Genomic DNA, 16,604 nt, shown 5'->3' with positions numbered 1-16,604 from the left:
ACGTGTCAATAAGGGGTACAAATTGGGCATCAGGGTTTTTTAACGCTTCTACCAGTGAGTCTAATATGCAGCCAAATATGGAAACCTCTGGGCTACCTACTTATCCAGTGAGGAAGGATGCCAGCTGGGGAGAAGCAGTGTACTTACTATATAAGTTGGTCGAATCCCTTAAGAAGCAGTGGGGACTCTGTGATGGGAAAGAAGTTTTAGATAGCCTCACAGAAAAGCCTGAGAGGAGAGACAAGAGTTTGGCATGTTTCTGGAAAAAATCAGGTCCACACGGAAGGTGGTGATGATGAATCAGTTTTGACATTTTATGCTATTTAAGGTAGAAGGGCTATCAGAGGTAAACAGGAAAGATCAACAGGAAATACAAAAAATTCAATTACATTCTTAAAATAGTAGATGGTAGCTGTCCTTTAGAGTATGTGTTAGTTTAATTGCAAACCTTGGATGGGTTAGCACAAAATGGAGATTAAGATATACTTCACATTATTACTGAAGAGCAGACATAGCTTTTTGAAGCAGTTGGACCATTATGGGATAAACTGGTGCAAATTCTTTGCCTTCTCTGCTTTTAACTGATTGAACGTAAGCTTCCAGGGCGCCCCTGAAAACCAAAAGAAAACAAGGATCAGAAGACGATACAAATGAAATAAAAGAGCTTGGAGGATGCCGCCAACACCTAAAAGCAGCCCATTTCTGGAACTGCTGTGCCCAGTCGACCAGCCCTCAAACACTTGGTGGTGGTGTTCCTGTGGTTAAGGTGCAGAGCTGTGCACGGTTTTCAGCCTGCGTCGCACTTGGTGGTCTCATCACCCAATCGGAGGCTCTCTGGCGGCTAAGATTCCCAGTTTCCCTTTCGTCGTCTCTCCTACTGAAGAGACTTCTGCGGAGCCAAGTGCAGCCTGTGTCGACGCACAGAGCTCACAAGGGGGCGCCCTGCACTGTGGAGCCTGCACGGCACTGCCGGAGGCGGGGCCCTCGCTCAGCACACACTGACACTGGCAGGGCTTTGTATTCCCGTTACCACAAGTAGGATAAATTGTTCTTAGGCTCCAATTGTTGGCCTATTAGGCGATAAGAAGGCAGTCTGAATTTAGCCAAGGGTATGATTATGATGTTCTCATGAATTAGACCCGGGGGTCAGCAAACCACCCCACAGGTCAAGTCCAGCCCTGTGCTTGTTCGTTTATGCGTATTTTTCATTATTGGTCTATTTAAGTTCCAAGTAAAACAATTTTTTGTCATAATCATGAAGTTTCACACTCTTGAGAGTAGAGCATTTCCATAAAGATGTAAGTTAATACCATAACTCAGCTCACATACTGTCTCAAATCCCATCTAATATGTAATTCTTAACTGTTTGCTCCCAAACACTGAAAATATTAATCCTCTGTCAGGTTTGGTCACTATTTTCATTTAACTACAGGGGATATACTTGCCAGGAGCGTGTCCAGCTCAGTGCTCACACCACAGCACCCTTCAACTCTGCTATCCACTGTCATTGTTTCATACACAACTGAATCTCCAATCTCTTATTTCCAGCCCTGACCTCCCTCCCGATCTCTGTGTTCTGGACATCTTTATCTGATTCCTTCCAGGTCTCCCTCAAACTCACCTGTCAAAAACCTAGGGCCGTCTAAAGCCATGGAATGTAGTGAGTGAGCCCTAGTGCAAGCTATGGACGCTGGGTGACCGTGATGTCCGTGTGGGTTCCCCAGCTGTAACAAATGGGCCGCTGTGGAGGAGGGGGTGTTGATAATGGGGGCAGGGGACACAGGGAAAAATCTGTGCCTTCTCAAATCTGCTGTGAACCTAAACCTGCTCTAAAAAATATCAAAAAAAGGAAAAAACAAACCTAGGGTAAAAAAACCCAAGCGAAGGGTAGCGTTCTGCCCCTTCCCCTATTTCAGCAAAGGACACCATCGTCTCCCCAAGGTCTGTATCTAAAATTCTTTTAGTCCTACACCTAACCAGTTCTCAAGTCCTTTTAACTTACCCCACACGTTACCACATCCGGTCCCTCCTCTCCCCTTAGCTTCAGTCTGAACCCTGCCATCTTGTGCCCTAATTGCTGCTGTAACCTCGTAGGTGGTGGTCACCCTGGTGCCGTCAGCCCTGCACTAAAGGACCTGCCACACTACAGCCAGAGACGGCCGCCTGAGGTCCGTGACCTGCCGTGCCCTCTCGCCATCGGGACAATGTCTCCACTCACAACCCCACCGAACACCAGCTTCATCAACAACCTCCCCCAGCGCTGTGCGACTGCTGGGTTCCAGACCATTTTCTGTGCCCTAAAAAGACCCTCAAATCATTAGTTTCCGTTGTTTGCATTACCGACACAGGCAGAGCAGCTCCATCCAGCTCACTGGGGACTCTCAGCCCAACCCTGAGACCTGGGTGCTTGTGCAAATACCACTCTGAAAGAAAGACGTCTCTGCCTAACAAGGTCGGGCTCCAGAAAGGGCTTGTTTCCCTTCAACCACACTGGCTTGTCTCATTGTTAGTGAGACAAAGCTTCCTCGTTAACCGTCCTTATCTTTGGAACGCCCCTCCCCGATTTCTTCCTTGTAGAGCTTTAACATAGGACCAGCCCAAATGCCTTGTTTTTGATAAAGCCTTTCCTAACTCTAGGCAGCACAAAGCTGAAACCACCGTGGAGTCACATAAAGTTGTGGACAGGTCTGGGGCTTCTGCACCAGTAGCGTGGCTTAGCCAGACCCCAGCATTTGGGGACGGATCCCTGAAGGCTGGCTTCAAGTGAAGTAATACTTTACTACTCATGCTAAAGTAATCAAACTAGAAACCAGCTCTGCAGGGGCCTGGCAGGCTCTTAGTTCAGAAGCACCGCTGGTACCTCAGGCTCTGCCCACCGCTCCCCCGCCACCGCCCCGACCTAGCTGTGTGAGCCGGGCTACATTTTGAGCCTATTTGCTCATCCGCAAAGTGGGAAGAATACCTACATGATTTAGTTATGAGAGTTAAAGGATCGTACTGTGAAGAACCTGGCTCTCTTCCAAGTACATCTATGAACCTATGAAGCACTCAAATACGGTTTTCCCCACCGCGCTTCTGATGGCCTCAGATTCTCCATGTAAGGAGCAAGTTGTTTACACTTCTACCGTGCATGACCACATTGCCATGTAAGGATCTGTGTGTTGGTTAGTTTCCCTCTTAATATGTAACAACTTTGAGGCTTGGGGCTGTTTTCTGCATTTATGTAGCCCCAGGACCTAAGTGCTTGCCAAATGCAGGGTGAATGAATTAAAAAAAGTGGATTAGATACAGGAAGACAGAAAACTGTAATGAAAAAGACAAAAGCAATGAAGAAAGTAAATAAAAGAGAAGCATGAGTGCAGGGATCCTCAAAAGTACAGGCAAGCAAAATGGAATTTAATGCCCTTAAAGAACAGTGTCCTGTGAGATGCCTTATTCGTGTCAGGGCTGAGCCTTAGATGAAGCTGATTCTCTGTGAAAAAACTTGTTTCTTTTAGTAATGCTATTCAAGTTGCTATGGCATCCTGGGCAAACGCCCCACTCCCAACATGTAGTCCCTGCAGATTCACACACGGTAGAGAAACCCCCAAAGGCTCCAACTGTCTTCAAGACAATGGTGATGTATCAGTCTAAGAAATTAATGCACTGAAATTCACAGAAACTGTAATTGTTCTGCAATGAATGGGTTAGAGTCATTTTTATCTAGTCAATGGACAAAAATCCACTTAGTTTCATCTGCTTTCAAAAGGATAAGATATTACATAAAACTAGACAATATGTGGAAGAAAGTTCAGAAATGAGTTTGGTTAGTGTTTTTGGTCTTCATCAAAAACACCATCAGAACTACGGAGAGAAAAAAGATTAAAGCTGCCCTCCCACGTAAAATCAGAGCAAGATTTTCAAGCAATTATTACATTACTTCATTTGCTTGAGCAAAACATCAGCTTCTTGGAAGTCGGGCCAAGCATTATGTAAGAGTCTCAACTCTGGTTTGCATCCAAAATAGGAAGATTATTAAAGTTACCCTTATTGAAAAAAGAAATTAGGATAGGAACTGTGCAATTAGTAGAGGGAGGGTTTGTGGTAACATGGCAACACTGCCTGATGTGATATGAACTAACCAAGCTGAGGATTTTACGGAACACACAAAATTGATTTTTGTCAGGCAGGACCTATCAGTGTGCTTAGTACTGAGATACCTAAATGACTTAAAAAACTACCATGTGCCTTCGCAGGCCTTCCCCTGACTCCATCCTCCCCTGGGTCTCACCTCAGGCACCCAGTTCCCAGAACTGGAAGGGATCTCGCGCCATAGGAACACCAGCTCCTATGAGACCAAACTTCACCCTCCAACAACAGGGATCCCGTGGTTCCGCAGAAGTGGAGGAGCTGAGGGAATGGTTCCCAGCCTGTGGGCCCCGGACGCCCAGAGGAGGGCAAGGGGTCCAAGGATGCACGGGGCACTGAGAACTGTCTGACGATTGTATAGATGAAAAGTACCAATAAGCAAATAAAGTCTGTAAACAGTTTTGACACCATAAAGGTGTTCCCCTACTGAGACTCAGGAAAAACAAAGGAGAAGCGGCCACAGTCAGAAGAGTTGCTGTCCCACTGCCAAAATCAAGAGTTGGTGTGTATGCAGCCAACCCTACCTCTTCTGCAGAACTTGAGAAACCTTTCCATCACAACCTGAGTCTTCATCTTTGCCGAGAACGTATTCAATACCTGCAGACCCCCAGGAGCGCCCCAGGCTGCCGCCCCGCCCCCGAGGGCGCACATGCCTGCCTGGCAGGGGCCGGGAGGTACCATCTTCCCCACTTACCCCACTCGGCCCCAGGAGTCACTGATCACTCCACTTTTAAAGTTAACTTGACTAGGATCCATTCAAGCTCTAGAGAAACGTCTGGTGTCAAAAGGAAGCAGAAAGGAAGGCAGAAGAGAGGTCATTGCTTGCCATTTGTTCCGCAGCAGTGGCTGCTATACCCTCGATCTGCCCTACTTCTGACAACTTAACACACTGCGCCGGGAGGAGATGAGTCCACAACAAGGTTTGCCCCCAAAGCTAAAACAAATTTACTGACATTTAAAGGGCAATACTCACCCTGGGTTTATCTACAGGGGCAAGAAATTCATCCAGTGGTGCTTCAGTATGCAGGGAGGAAATCAGTTTTGCAGTAACAGTAAGAAAGAACGTTCTCTAGCACAAAGCTTCCTGCTTTGCCAGCAGCCTGGGCTGGAGCAGGGGCACGGTGTTTTGGAGTCCCCCGAGGAGGGCTCCATGCCCTGCTCAGCACCGAAGGCTCTGGTATCAGCCATGAGTGGCGTGATGGGCAGGCCTTATTCAAAAAGCTTGACAGCATTTCTGAGCATGGTTTTCGGTTGCTAAATATAGGCTCAGCAACAGCATTGCTGATGAAATCACTCGGGAGACATTTTTAAAAAGAAGCAAAAGGAAGCAGATTTGTGATGTGCCCACAGCAGGACAACTGTCGTAGATGAGCTCAGTCCAACTCGTTAAGAGGACGAAGATGCACCCTGTCCCATCAACTGAGCCCTGCGCGCTCCGGCACTAGCCAGTGGGCTGCAGCTGAGCGAGTCGACGGGACTCGGGGAGGGCACCGCAAAGCCCCACACCGCCCCGGCAGAGTCCCCCGTCCACACCTGGGGCCTCTTCTGAGGGCAGTTTAACCAGACGCCGCACTGACGGTGACAGCTTCACCGCGCGTCCCGCCCCGCTCCTCGCTCAGATACTCAGAGCTGAGAGGACAAGCGGCCAGCAAGGAAGAAGAGCACGGGCGCGGGCCACCCTCCTCTTTATCCACTGGCAGGGCCGGGCGCTCCCCTGGGCGCCGGTCGCCACACTTGAGGACTCGGCGCCGCTCCTGGATCTGACGGGCTGAGGTCTCCTCCACGACCCCCACGGCCTCCTTTCTCGGCGGCAGGGGGCGTGGAGGGGGGTGGCTCGCCCTGGGCGACTAGCCTCGGCCCGGCTGTCTGCGGAGCCGCCCGGGCCGCTTTAAGAAACCCGGATGCTGGCTCCCAGCCCTGGAGATTCCGAGGCAGTCAGGGTGTGGCCTTGACACCTGGATTTTTCAAAGCTCCGTAAATGACTCTTGGGTGCAAACACAGCGGAGAACCACTTCAGCACACGAGCCCCAGGCTGGCTCTGGAGAACCCAACTCATCCCCTGCTCTTAGGCTCAAGCGAAGGCTGGTTTGGTGCCCTGGTCCCCAGGCTAAGAGCATTAGGGTCCCCTGGAAGAGCTGAGAATGGCTTCCAAAGTGATTTAAGAGGTACAACTGCCTGGCTTTGGGGAATGAGGGTGACAGAGGAGTTGAATGATGGCTTCAAGGTTTTCTAGCTTGGCTGGATATAGGTGACAGGGACACCCCAACCAAGACAGGGAGTCTACATCGACAGAGGAGTGGATAAAGAAGATGTGGTGCATATATACAAGGGAATATTACTCAGCCATTAAAAAGAATGAAATAATGCAATTTACAGCAACATGGATGGGCCCAGAGATTGTCATACTGAGTGAAGTAAATCAGACAGAGAAAGAGAAATATCGTATGATATCCCTTATATGCAGAATCTAAAAAAAAAATGATACAAATGAACTTATTTACAAAACAGAAGCAGACTCACAGCCTTAGAGAATGAACTTATGGTTACAGGGCTGGCAGGGGAAGGATGGGGGGAAGGGATAGTCAGGGAGTTTGGGATCGACATGTACACACTGCTATATTCAAAATAGATAACCAACAAGGACCTACTGTATAGCACAGGGAGCTCTGCTCAATGTTGTGTGGCAGCCTGGATGGGAGGGCAGTTTGGGGGAGAATGGATACGTGTGTATGTATGGCTGAGTCCCTTTGCTGTGCACCTGAAACTATCACAACATTGTTAATAGGCTGTACTCCAATATAAAATAAAAAGTTTACAACAAAAAAGAAAAAGACAGAGAGTCTAAGAGAATGAGCACGTTTGAAAGGAAAGATGATTTATTTACTCTCAGCATTTTGGGGTTGAGATTTCTGTGGGACTTTGAGTGATGACATGTGACAGCAAGTTTGCTGGCCTGCGGCCCTGGGCAACCAAGATGAACCACAGACCCGAAGCCACAGGACAGAAGAGGTCACTAGAGTCACGGGTCTGGGTGAGCTCACCTGGGAACCAAAGTACAGATCGAACGTGAAGGGAAAAGAGCCAGGAACACACTGTGGGAAATGATGGCCTTTAAGGAGTGGACAGAAGAAGACAGTTCAGCAAACGAGACTGAGGGAAAATATGGCCACAGAGGTGAGAACAGAAACAGATGACTGAGGTGTCATGGAAGAGCCAAGAAGGCAGGGCCTGTCTTGGTTTGCTTTGTGTCCTCAGGGCCTGGCACATGGTGAGTATCAATAAAAATAAGTGGAATCGGTCAGTTGATGAGCAGTGTCAAGAAGGAAGTGGTGGTCACTTCTAGCTGAAGCTGCAGAGTGATAAAGTGAGAACAGAAACATCTGCATTTGGTGGCTAAGAGGTCTCTGGAGATTTTGGTGAGGGAAATTTCAAAAGAGAGTGCTGATGGAAGAGAGATGCTTAGTAAGCCGTATGTGACAGTGCGAGCATCCCACCCTGGGCATGGCAGGGGTGTACGCGGGGGGTGGGGGGTGGGGGTGGGGTGGGCGGGGTGTGTCTGCACATGTGCGCACACATGCATAAATACACCTGAGAGGCACTAGGCTGCTGGGTGTCCTTGTTTTCTACTAGTAACAGTATCACGTTTACTCCCATCTGTGTTCCACGACTTCAGTAACTGCCCCACGTGGAAATGAAGCAGAAAATGGAGCCAAGGCAAGGAGTCGTTCATAGTTGAGGTTGGTTTTCAAAACAGAAGTGCATGGTTCTTAGGGCTGCATCAGGCACGGAACAGCACAAGAGGGGATGTGAAGGACACGGAAAGCAAAACCGGACGTGCCCCCCAGCAACGCGCCCGCCCTGGCGGCACTCCAGCAGGTGGGGGCCAGCCCCGGGGAGCACAACGTGGACACGCCCGCCCGGGCCCCCTCCTTCCTCCTCCCCGCATCCCCCAGGCCCCAGCAGCGCACGGCCCTACCTGATGAGGAGGAGCCTGTCCTTTTCAGAGGGATGGTCATCCAGCCACTGGGAGAAGCGTGCGTGGGACCACTCGGCTCTCTGCAGGGTGGAAACACGATCAGAGGAGAGAGGGGGAATCCCGTCCTGCGACAGCACGTGCAGGTTCAGGAGGATCGCAGGGATTCCCGGGGTCAAACACCTGCCCGAAGGCAGGCGGCACAGCCCTCGGTGCACCTTCCTGACTCCCAAAGAGCCTTTTGGGTTTGCCAACTGAAGGTGGGTCAGAAAAGTAAATGGGGCCTCCGTCAAAAAAGCTTTATGAACATAAATTACTTGTGTCACTATTATTTAAAGGGCTAACTCTAGATGCAGCAGGCAATTTTTACACTGCTGAGAAAGTAGGGGCTGGGCAGTGGGAATCTTTCTTCCTTCCTTAGGCATTTGCTGCCAAGACAGGAATCCGTGATTAGTAAGGTAGGAGAAGGCCGGGCACCTGCAGCTGGGGGAAGGGGCGGCAGCGGCGCATTCTTCACTGCCTTACCTGGAAGGGGGATCTCAGCTCAGGGGGTGCTCTTGTGAACAAAAACTGAATAGTGATGCTGAATGGAATAACGTCCCCCAGTGCAGGGCTGCTGGCCACGTGTTCACTTGTCTGGAAGAGCAGTGGTCTAGAAGAGGGAAACGCAGAAGTTACTTAATGCTATTCGATACAGAAAGAGGTGACTTGGTAGAAGAATCATAATAGCATATTAGTAGAATATAACTGCACAGTAGCGTAATAGCATAATATGCAGTGGAAGAATGAATAACAGCAGTCTTCCTACACTGGCTAATTCCTAACCATTTCTTAACCCCCTGTTTAGCCCGGAGACACACACACCCACCCACACACTCTGGCAGGTGGACCTGCCCTTCAGCTCCTTCCTTGACCCCCAGCTCACTGCCTTTGGGTCTGACTTTACTTCAAGGTGACTCAGCAAAATCCCCTCTTAGAGCTCATCTGATGAACAGGCTAAAATCAAAGCACTTAGTTGAAGCTGTCAAGCAGCTGTAACTAATAGGTTTGGTCAAAATTTTCAGATTTTATATAAAATCCTTCCTTGGGCTATAGTCTAATGTGGGTAAATTCAACCATTTTCTACACAACTTCTCAAAGGGCAATTACGTCCTTGCATATACGAAATTACTACCTCACCGACCATCCCTCCTCCCTTCTGACACACTGTGTCTGGGCGTCACCATCCACGAAAGGCCTCCCTCATTTTACTGTGCTTCACAGATTTGGTGTTTTTTTAACAAACTGAAGGTTTGTGGCAACCCTGTGTTGTTAGATGATGGTTAGCATTTTTTAGCAATAAAGTATTTTTAATTAAGATAGGTACAATTTTTTTAGACATACTGCTACTACATACTTAATAAACTATAGTATAAACATAACTTTTATATGCACTGGGAAACCAAACAATTTGTGTGACTGGCTTTACTGTGAGAGTTGCTTTATGGCAGTTGTCTGGAACCGAACCTGTAATATCTCCGGGGTACACCTGCATTTTACGGGAGCCTGCAGGAAAATCTATCCCGTTACCAACCACCTACCCCCTTGTCAAAGGCTGGCAAAAATAATTTGAAACTTGTATTGACTCTTCCTTGGCTTTGGGCTCTGATGGATAAGAGTTAATTAAAGGCCAAGCTGTAGAGGCTGAATCTCAAGAGGAAAGATGGCAGCAACATCTCCTGACTGAGCAGCGATTCTGAAGTATGTAAAATAGCTCTGTACCTGGGCTCTTTCTTCACCCCACGTTATTTACTCCAATCTACAGCTGAAGGCCTGAACGAACCAGAGACACGAGCTTCTTCACCACACTGATGATACACTCAAGAGTCAGCAGTGCTCTCAAAAGATAGTTGGTTCTGGTTGGATCCAGAATATATTGGAAAAAATGTCTTTATATTAACTATTCTATAAAATTTATCCCTGGTAGGGACTTTTCTAATTTCAACTGTTTTGTAAAACAACATTATTCTATAATTTGTTGTCTCTAACTACTGTGGAAACTTTTTAGTTCATCAGTGTTGCCTGTCACCAGACTTCCACGAAGCTCTGAACCAGGTCCTCCGCGGGAGCAGGGCTAGGGTCTTCCCACAGCTGTGGGCGGTACACTTGCCTTGAACACTTTCAAGGGCACTCATCTCACAGAGCTCCACACTGCAGAGCTTTAGGCAATGAGTCCAGCACCTACGCGGGTATGAAAACGTTGCTGAGGGAATTCTGGTTTTCCTGGAGGCATCCCTGTTTAAGTCCTTCCTGTGTGTCGAAGACCCTGTCTCCATCTAGGTGAAGCTCCTAGTTTTAACAGCAGCAGCAATAGCTACCACACAGAACACTTATTTAAAGCTTTAGAAACGTGAACTCATTTATTCCTCCAAACAACCCTATGAGGTAGGCACTGTTACATCCCCATTTTACAGACAGGTAAACTGAGAGGAAGAGAAATCAAGTAAAAGCTAGGAAAGGGCAGAACATGGACTCAAACCTGTGCAGCCTGGCTCTTCATCTTGCCAGGCAGCCTCTTTTAGGATATCAACTGTGGCAACTACTCATCATGTTTTTAGAACAGACAGACTTATTCTCAGAGAGAAACAAAGACCCCTGGAGAAAGTACAACTTCAAACTGTTAACAACTCCTATATGGTAACCTGAGCAAAGTAATGTTTCCAGGACACCGTTTGAAGGCCATGCAGTTATTATCTCTTTAGGTATCCCCAAATTCTCTCCATGGGTCAAGGACCTCCAGTCACCCACATAATTGAACCATATCATCACAGTCTCTCTTGGAATTATTTTCACCCGGCATGACCTGAAGTTCTAGGGGGGTGGCGGGGGCGGCGATGAGTGCTACGGTCTCAGAGGCCTCTGGAAGCTGACTCTGGGTGGGAGGGGAGGAAACTGCGCCCCAGCTCCACTTCCCGTAGCCTGGAGAACCCTTGTCCCGGCAGGGGAAGCTGAAACATCTCACAGCCCAAGGTCACCGGGTGCTGAGCAGCTGACATTCCCAGACTCAAAGTCAGCCTGGGGCCAAGTGCGTGTTTGAGCTGTAACAGGGCAAAGAGCCAGTGGGGAGGCGGCTCCTCCACTGGGTCACAGGCTCATCCTGCAGGTCTGGCGCTCCTGAAAGGCCACCCTGAGGATGTGGGCAGACAGGGGAGCGTGTGCCTTCACTTCTCTCCCGGCTGTCCCTGGTCTGGTGAGAGTCCTCCCCTGCCCCAGTAAAGCCCAATCTTTGCCTACAGCATGTGACATGGTAGGATTCATCCTGAACCCTAGCTCATGACATGAGGAGACCCGGGGCGGGGAGAGGCCAGTCCTGTATGACAGTCTTCCACTTCCTGAAGGGCAGCCACATGGAATCCTTTCTGCCTCTATGACAAAAAGATGACCAAGAATTTTGGTCCCCACTCTCTCTCAGTGCTCCCTATATGAAGTCCCACATACAAATGCTTTAGAATTAAGTACTAAGAAACACTGAACTTTTTCCTAAGAATTGATATACTTCCTTCCTCCCGAAAGTGAGAATTACATAGCTGATTCTGTTCCTCTTTTATCTTTGGCTTCAGGAAGTTTAAAGTCAAATTTGAAACTTATCTACCACAATTAAATTAGTTTTATGGTTTGATTATTTGTGTTTTTCTTTGTTTTCCTTCTATATTCTTGATGCAAACTGCAAACAATCCAAGGGTAGGAAGGGAAGAAGGATGGGAAGGGGGGAGAGGGAGGGAGACGGAGAGGGAGGAACGATCGGTAACGTGCCACAGCCGGCAGCCCAGCCGAGCCACACACGAGGCTGCTGACTGCAACACCTGCACAGGGCAGGCCTGAGAGAAACCAGCTCATTTTGAAACAGCATCTTCTGGTCAATCACCTGTCCCTTTGGAGCTCTGAGTCACAGCTGTTATTTTTCTGCCAAGACCAAATCTTCCACTCTAGCCACTAACAGGACTGCCAAAAAAGCCATGGAAAGCACAACTGGATTTGATTCCGTATTATGCATCACTGACATAATTACCTGTAAACACTGAATGCAGACGTTTTGTTTCTGGTGCTTGTTTTAAGAAGCTGCAAGAAGACAGAACGAGAACCTCCCTTCTCCCTGATTCCAGGTGGAATCTGAAATACCGGCAAGTTCAAAAAATACATCACCATCTGAGGTGATAAAAGGAACAAAAAGAAATTAATTAAGGTGTTATAAAACGCAGATTCCCCAAATGCCACAAAATCACTCTTAGAGAAAACACTCTAAGTAGCAGTGTTTTCAAGGTTAAACTTTACAGGCAGCTGGTTTTTTAAAAAAATTTAATTAATTAATTAATTTATTTTTGGCTGCGATGGGTCTTTGTTGGTACGCCCGGGCTTTCTCTAGTTGCGGCGAACAGGGGCTACTCTTCGTTGCAGTTTGCGGGCTTCTCATTGCGGTGGCTTCTCTTGTTGCGGAGCACAGGCTCTAGAGGCGCGGCTTCAGTAGTTGTGGCTCGCGGGCTCTAAGTGCAGCCTCAGTAGTTGTGGCACACGGGGCTTAGTTGCTCCGCGGCATGTGGGATCTTCCCGGACCAGGGCTCGAACCCGTGTCCCATGCATTAGCAGGCGGATTCTTAACCACCGCGCCACCAGGGAAGTCCCCAGCTGGTAGTCTTAATTAATCAAGTATTAGGTCCCATTAGAAAAAAATTATACTTCTAGTAGATCTCCACATTTAAGTGATCCATAGCTGTGTAGCTGTCAGTCTTCTGTTAAGGCCAATTACGGAGCGGAACAAGACTCGAGTCCTGCTGTCCCGCGTCCACAGCCAGCATCCGGGGGTCCTGGGCTGCCTGCCGCCACTCGCACTGCAAAGCTCCTTTTGGTGAGGGCAGCCCAGACCACTGAGAATGTGCACTGAGACGCGGAATCAGCAGAGAAATGAGCGGGGCAGGAGGGGAGGACACGGGACTCCTCCCTGCACTGGACATAGTGAGGGCTTCGGAGAGGTGGGAAGAGGCCCAGATACGGTGGCAGGAGGGACTGTGTGTGTCCCAGGAGAGAACGGAGCAGGAGGCTGATGACTGGGGGTGAGTCCGGGCTCTGAGCAGAGAGGTGAGAGGCCCCCCGGGTTCCTGTCTTGGAGTCTAAGGCTGTCAGTCTCAGGGGACCAGGACAGAAAGGAGGCAGGGGTTTCAGGCAGACGTTCTCTGAGAATAAAAGCACACACTTGGTTCAAGGTTCCTGCAGCATCTCCTGGAAGGCTGTCTGCAGCGGAAGATGGGAGATGCGGCATTTCAGAGCAGGAGGTCACCGCCAAAGTGGGGAGTTTAGATTCTCTTTAACACTCTCTGACTTCTCCTGGATGAATCATATAAGCATGCACATGTTGCTCTAGCACCCTTTGGAGTGCAAACAAGCGGGGACTTCTGGGATAAGACGCGGGGCTCGGTGGTTGCGAGCACAGGCAGTCCTGGGTCTGAAATGCAGCCCTGCAGCTCACACACAGTTCTCACATGTGCAGCCCCGAAAGCTTACACCCCTCAGCCTTGACTGCTGCCTGGCGGTCGTCCCTAACTCTCATCTATCGTGGGAGGGCGGAAGGAGAAAGTACCAGGACAACGCTCAGCACAGGCTTAGCTTATAATAATCAAATAATGACTGTTAGAATAAAAACGACAATAAATGAACTACCCAGCCCTCCACATTTACCCGGGTGCTCCTAGCACTGCCAAAGTATTGGCAGACAGCAAAGCGAACCAAGCCCCAGATGTGGCTGCCTTCTGTCTTCAACGCTGACGTCAGAAACTTGGAATTAAGAATCCAGAAACCTTGGGGAAATCGTGATTGCAGAGGATGGACTGAGTGGAAAGAAGGAACAGAACACATCTGGGGGTCCTGGGGCTGGAAGTGCTCGTCACGGAGGCTGCAGAGACGGCCACCGTCAGGTCTGCAGACCTGCAGGCAGGGACCTGTACGGAACCTCAGGTGGCAGTTGATCACGGAGGTAACTGTAGACACGGGAACCCTCACCACTCCTCCAACTGAAAACTGCTGATGTGAACACTACGCTCTATAGTTACTAATGGTCTTCCTTCTCTGGGCCCCTCACGCTAACAGATCCATCCGAACAGCCCCTATCTCCTGACAGCTCTCAGTGCTCTTCCACTAAACCCAAGGAAGCTTCCAGCAGAGCAGGCTGTGGATATAATTCAGGGACCAGGCTGTTCCCTGGGAGCGGGCCTGCCTGAAGGCAGGGTCTGTGTCCCGGGCGGTGAGGGGCCTGTGGCTCTCTCTGTCCTTTGTCTCCCAACGATCTGTGCTGACAGGCCCCTGGCCAGGTGGAGCGAAGGTAACCTCCCTCACGGACACCTCTTGGGGGACACCGTCATGCTGCGGAGGGCTGGACAGGGACAGGGCCTCGTGGGTCTTGTGTACAAATACAAACCACCCAGGGGCAAGTCCCTAATGTCGGCAGCTTTCTGAGGCAGCATTCTCTCCGGGGTAAAAGATTCCCACTGCCTGAGAAACTCTCATGTAGACAGTAAAAGGTAAATGCCTGCAAGAGGCTTGCCAGCCTAATTAAAGAGTCCACTGACATTACGTCCAAGAGAAGTGCTCTGTGGCGGGTGGCTGCCTGATGAGGGGAGGGTGCGCCTGCCAAGGCCGGGGCGTCTGGGGAGGGGGGAGGGGAGGCTGCACCGGGGTCTGGGCTGGAGACGCCCTGCCTGGCACCGTCACCCTCCCTTGCACTGGGCCTGCTGCCCCCTCCTGCAGCCCCTGCCTCTAAACCTGCTTGGCTTTTGGTTGTTTGGCTGCCTGTTTTTCTTGCCCCCCGACCCTTACTGTATAACGTTTTAGTATATTTTATATTATTTTTAGGCTCCCTTGTTATTTTTAAATGGATGAAACACTGCAAGAGGGATTGTTAAATATATTTGTTGACTTTTCTAAGTACAAATATAAAACAACCAAAGCAAAGAACTTCAAAAATATAGGAAACCTCTAAAGGAAAAATCACTAGTAACAATGCTACTCTCCCAAGGTAACATTTTGATGTTTATCCTTGATTTTTCCTCTCCAAACACACATGCTATTATTTTAAAAATAGTAGGGATCCATACCATATATACTGTTTAGTAGCCTTTTTCATTTCGTGATGCATTAGGAAGTACTTTTCATATTCTTAGATATTAACTAACAACATAACTTGTTACCGGCTACATATATTTGATCCTATGAATGTGGCATATTTTATTTAGCCAATCTCCTACTGACTGCCACTGAGCTGGTGCTGATGTGACTCGGAACCTTTAGGGAGGAGACCCATGAACAAGAGCCCAGGTCAATTACGTACACGACCACTGGACGACACCTTTTCCTTGTCACAGCACACAGCACAGACGGCAGGGTTAACAAGAATGGGCCCTGCCACTGCAACTGCTCAGGACTAATTTTAGAGAAGAGACAGATGTCTTAACAAGTTTTTGCAGGTAGCAAATAAAGTGCCTAGAACTGGGTTACGAGAATAAAGACAACTCTGTATTGACTCACTCCTCTCTAGGAAGGGACTCTGTAGGACCTCCACATGGGGAAGCTGTCCTAAGTCAATCACGACAACTGCCGAGAAGCTGGCGGAGCCGGGGCCCTTCCCGGCCATGTATACAGGCAGAGGCAGGGGGCACTGACATCCCTTTTCTCCAAAGATGGGACCTGAAACCTTCTTTTCAGACTAGGGCTAGATTTGAACCCCAGAATATACTACGCTTTCATTTTATTTCCTGATCCACTTAATCTTAAAATCTTTATCAAATCGTGTCCAAGACCTCTCAAACAACTGAGAAAGCTCTAGGATCAATCAGAGAGATTTCTGTACATTTAATATATCTTTAGGAATATGCTGATAGATATAAATCTCTGTTAGAATTTTTCACTGAATTCAAGATATGGAGAAGTCTTCATAGGCAAAGCACAATTACTCTTATTATGTATGTGCCAAGGCCTTAGGAGCTGAGGGGTGTGCGGGAGGAAGCTCAGGGTTACCAGAAGCCCAGGAGAAAAGGGCATAAATCTTTATAGATGGAGAAAGGGACAAAACTCTGCCCCTATCACTAGAGCAGCTGAAGTTCAACAATAGAGGGCCCTGTGAAAAAGGTGAGAAACCATGGGATGCAAAACATTAGTGGGTCATGAAACCAATTAAATGGGTTAAAATAACCAACCAAATGAAAAAGAAATGTCAGAGAATATCACATGAAGTGAGAGTAATTAGTGTTTCATGGCACACGTGTGTGTGCATGTGTGTGTGTGCCTGGGTTTGAGTGTACTTGCATGCAAGTATATGCCAGATGGTAACATAAAATCTCTCTTAATGTGAGTCAGGGTGAAACTCTGGAAACACATCTAAGATTGACCATTGCCCCATGAGAGAAGCTAGCTATAAAAAACAAAGGATTTTAAAAAATTATACACTAACCAATCATTAATTTTTTATTCCATAAATAGA

At 48.5% G+C, this 16,604-nt stretch overlaps 1 protein-coding gene across 1 annotated transcript in view; it reads right to left on the bottom strand.

The window, feature by feature from the left end:
* Window positions 1-287: 287 nt before the first annotated feature.
* Window positions 288-16,604, bottom strand: part of COG5 (component of oligomeric golgi complex 5) — a 282,079-nt gene continuing 265,762 nt past the window's right edge. The window contains exons 20-22 of the mRNA XM_082473463.1: window positions 8,627-8,753; window positions 8,105-8,184; window positions 288-610 (exon numbers count right to left, since the gene is read on the bottom strand). Coding sequence (XP_082329589.1) covers window positions 496-610; window positions 8,105-8,184; window positions 8,627-8,753 — 322 coding nt within the window. The 3' untranslated portion in view covers window positions 288-495. The remainder of the gene's footprint in view (window positions 611-8,104; window positions 8,185-8,626; window positions 8,754-16,604) is intronic.

The sequence above is a fragment of the Balaenoptera physalus genome (genome assembly GCF_965194825.1).
Source record: "Balaenoptera physalus genome assembly, chromosome: 8".
NCBI lineage: Eukaryota > Metazoa > Chordata > Mammalia > Artiodactyla > Balaenopteridae > Balaenoptera > Balaenoptera physalus.
This window is presented reverse-complemented; position numbering and strand designations above follow the sequence as displayed.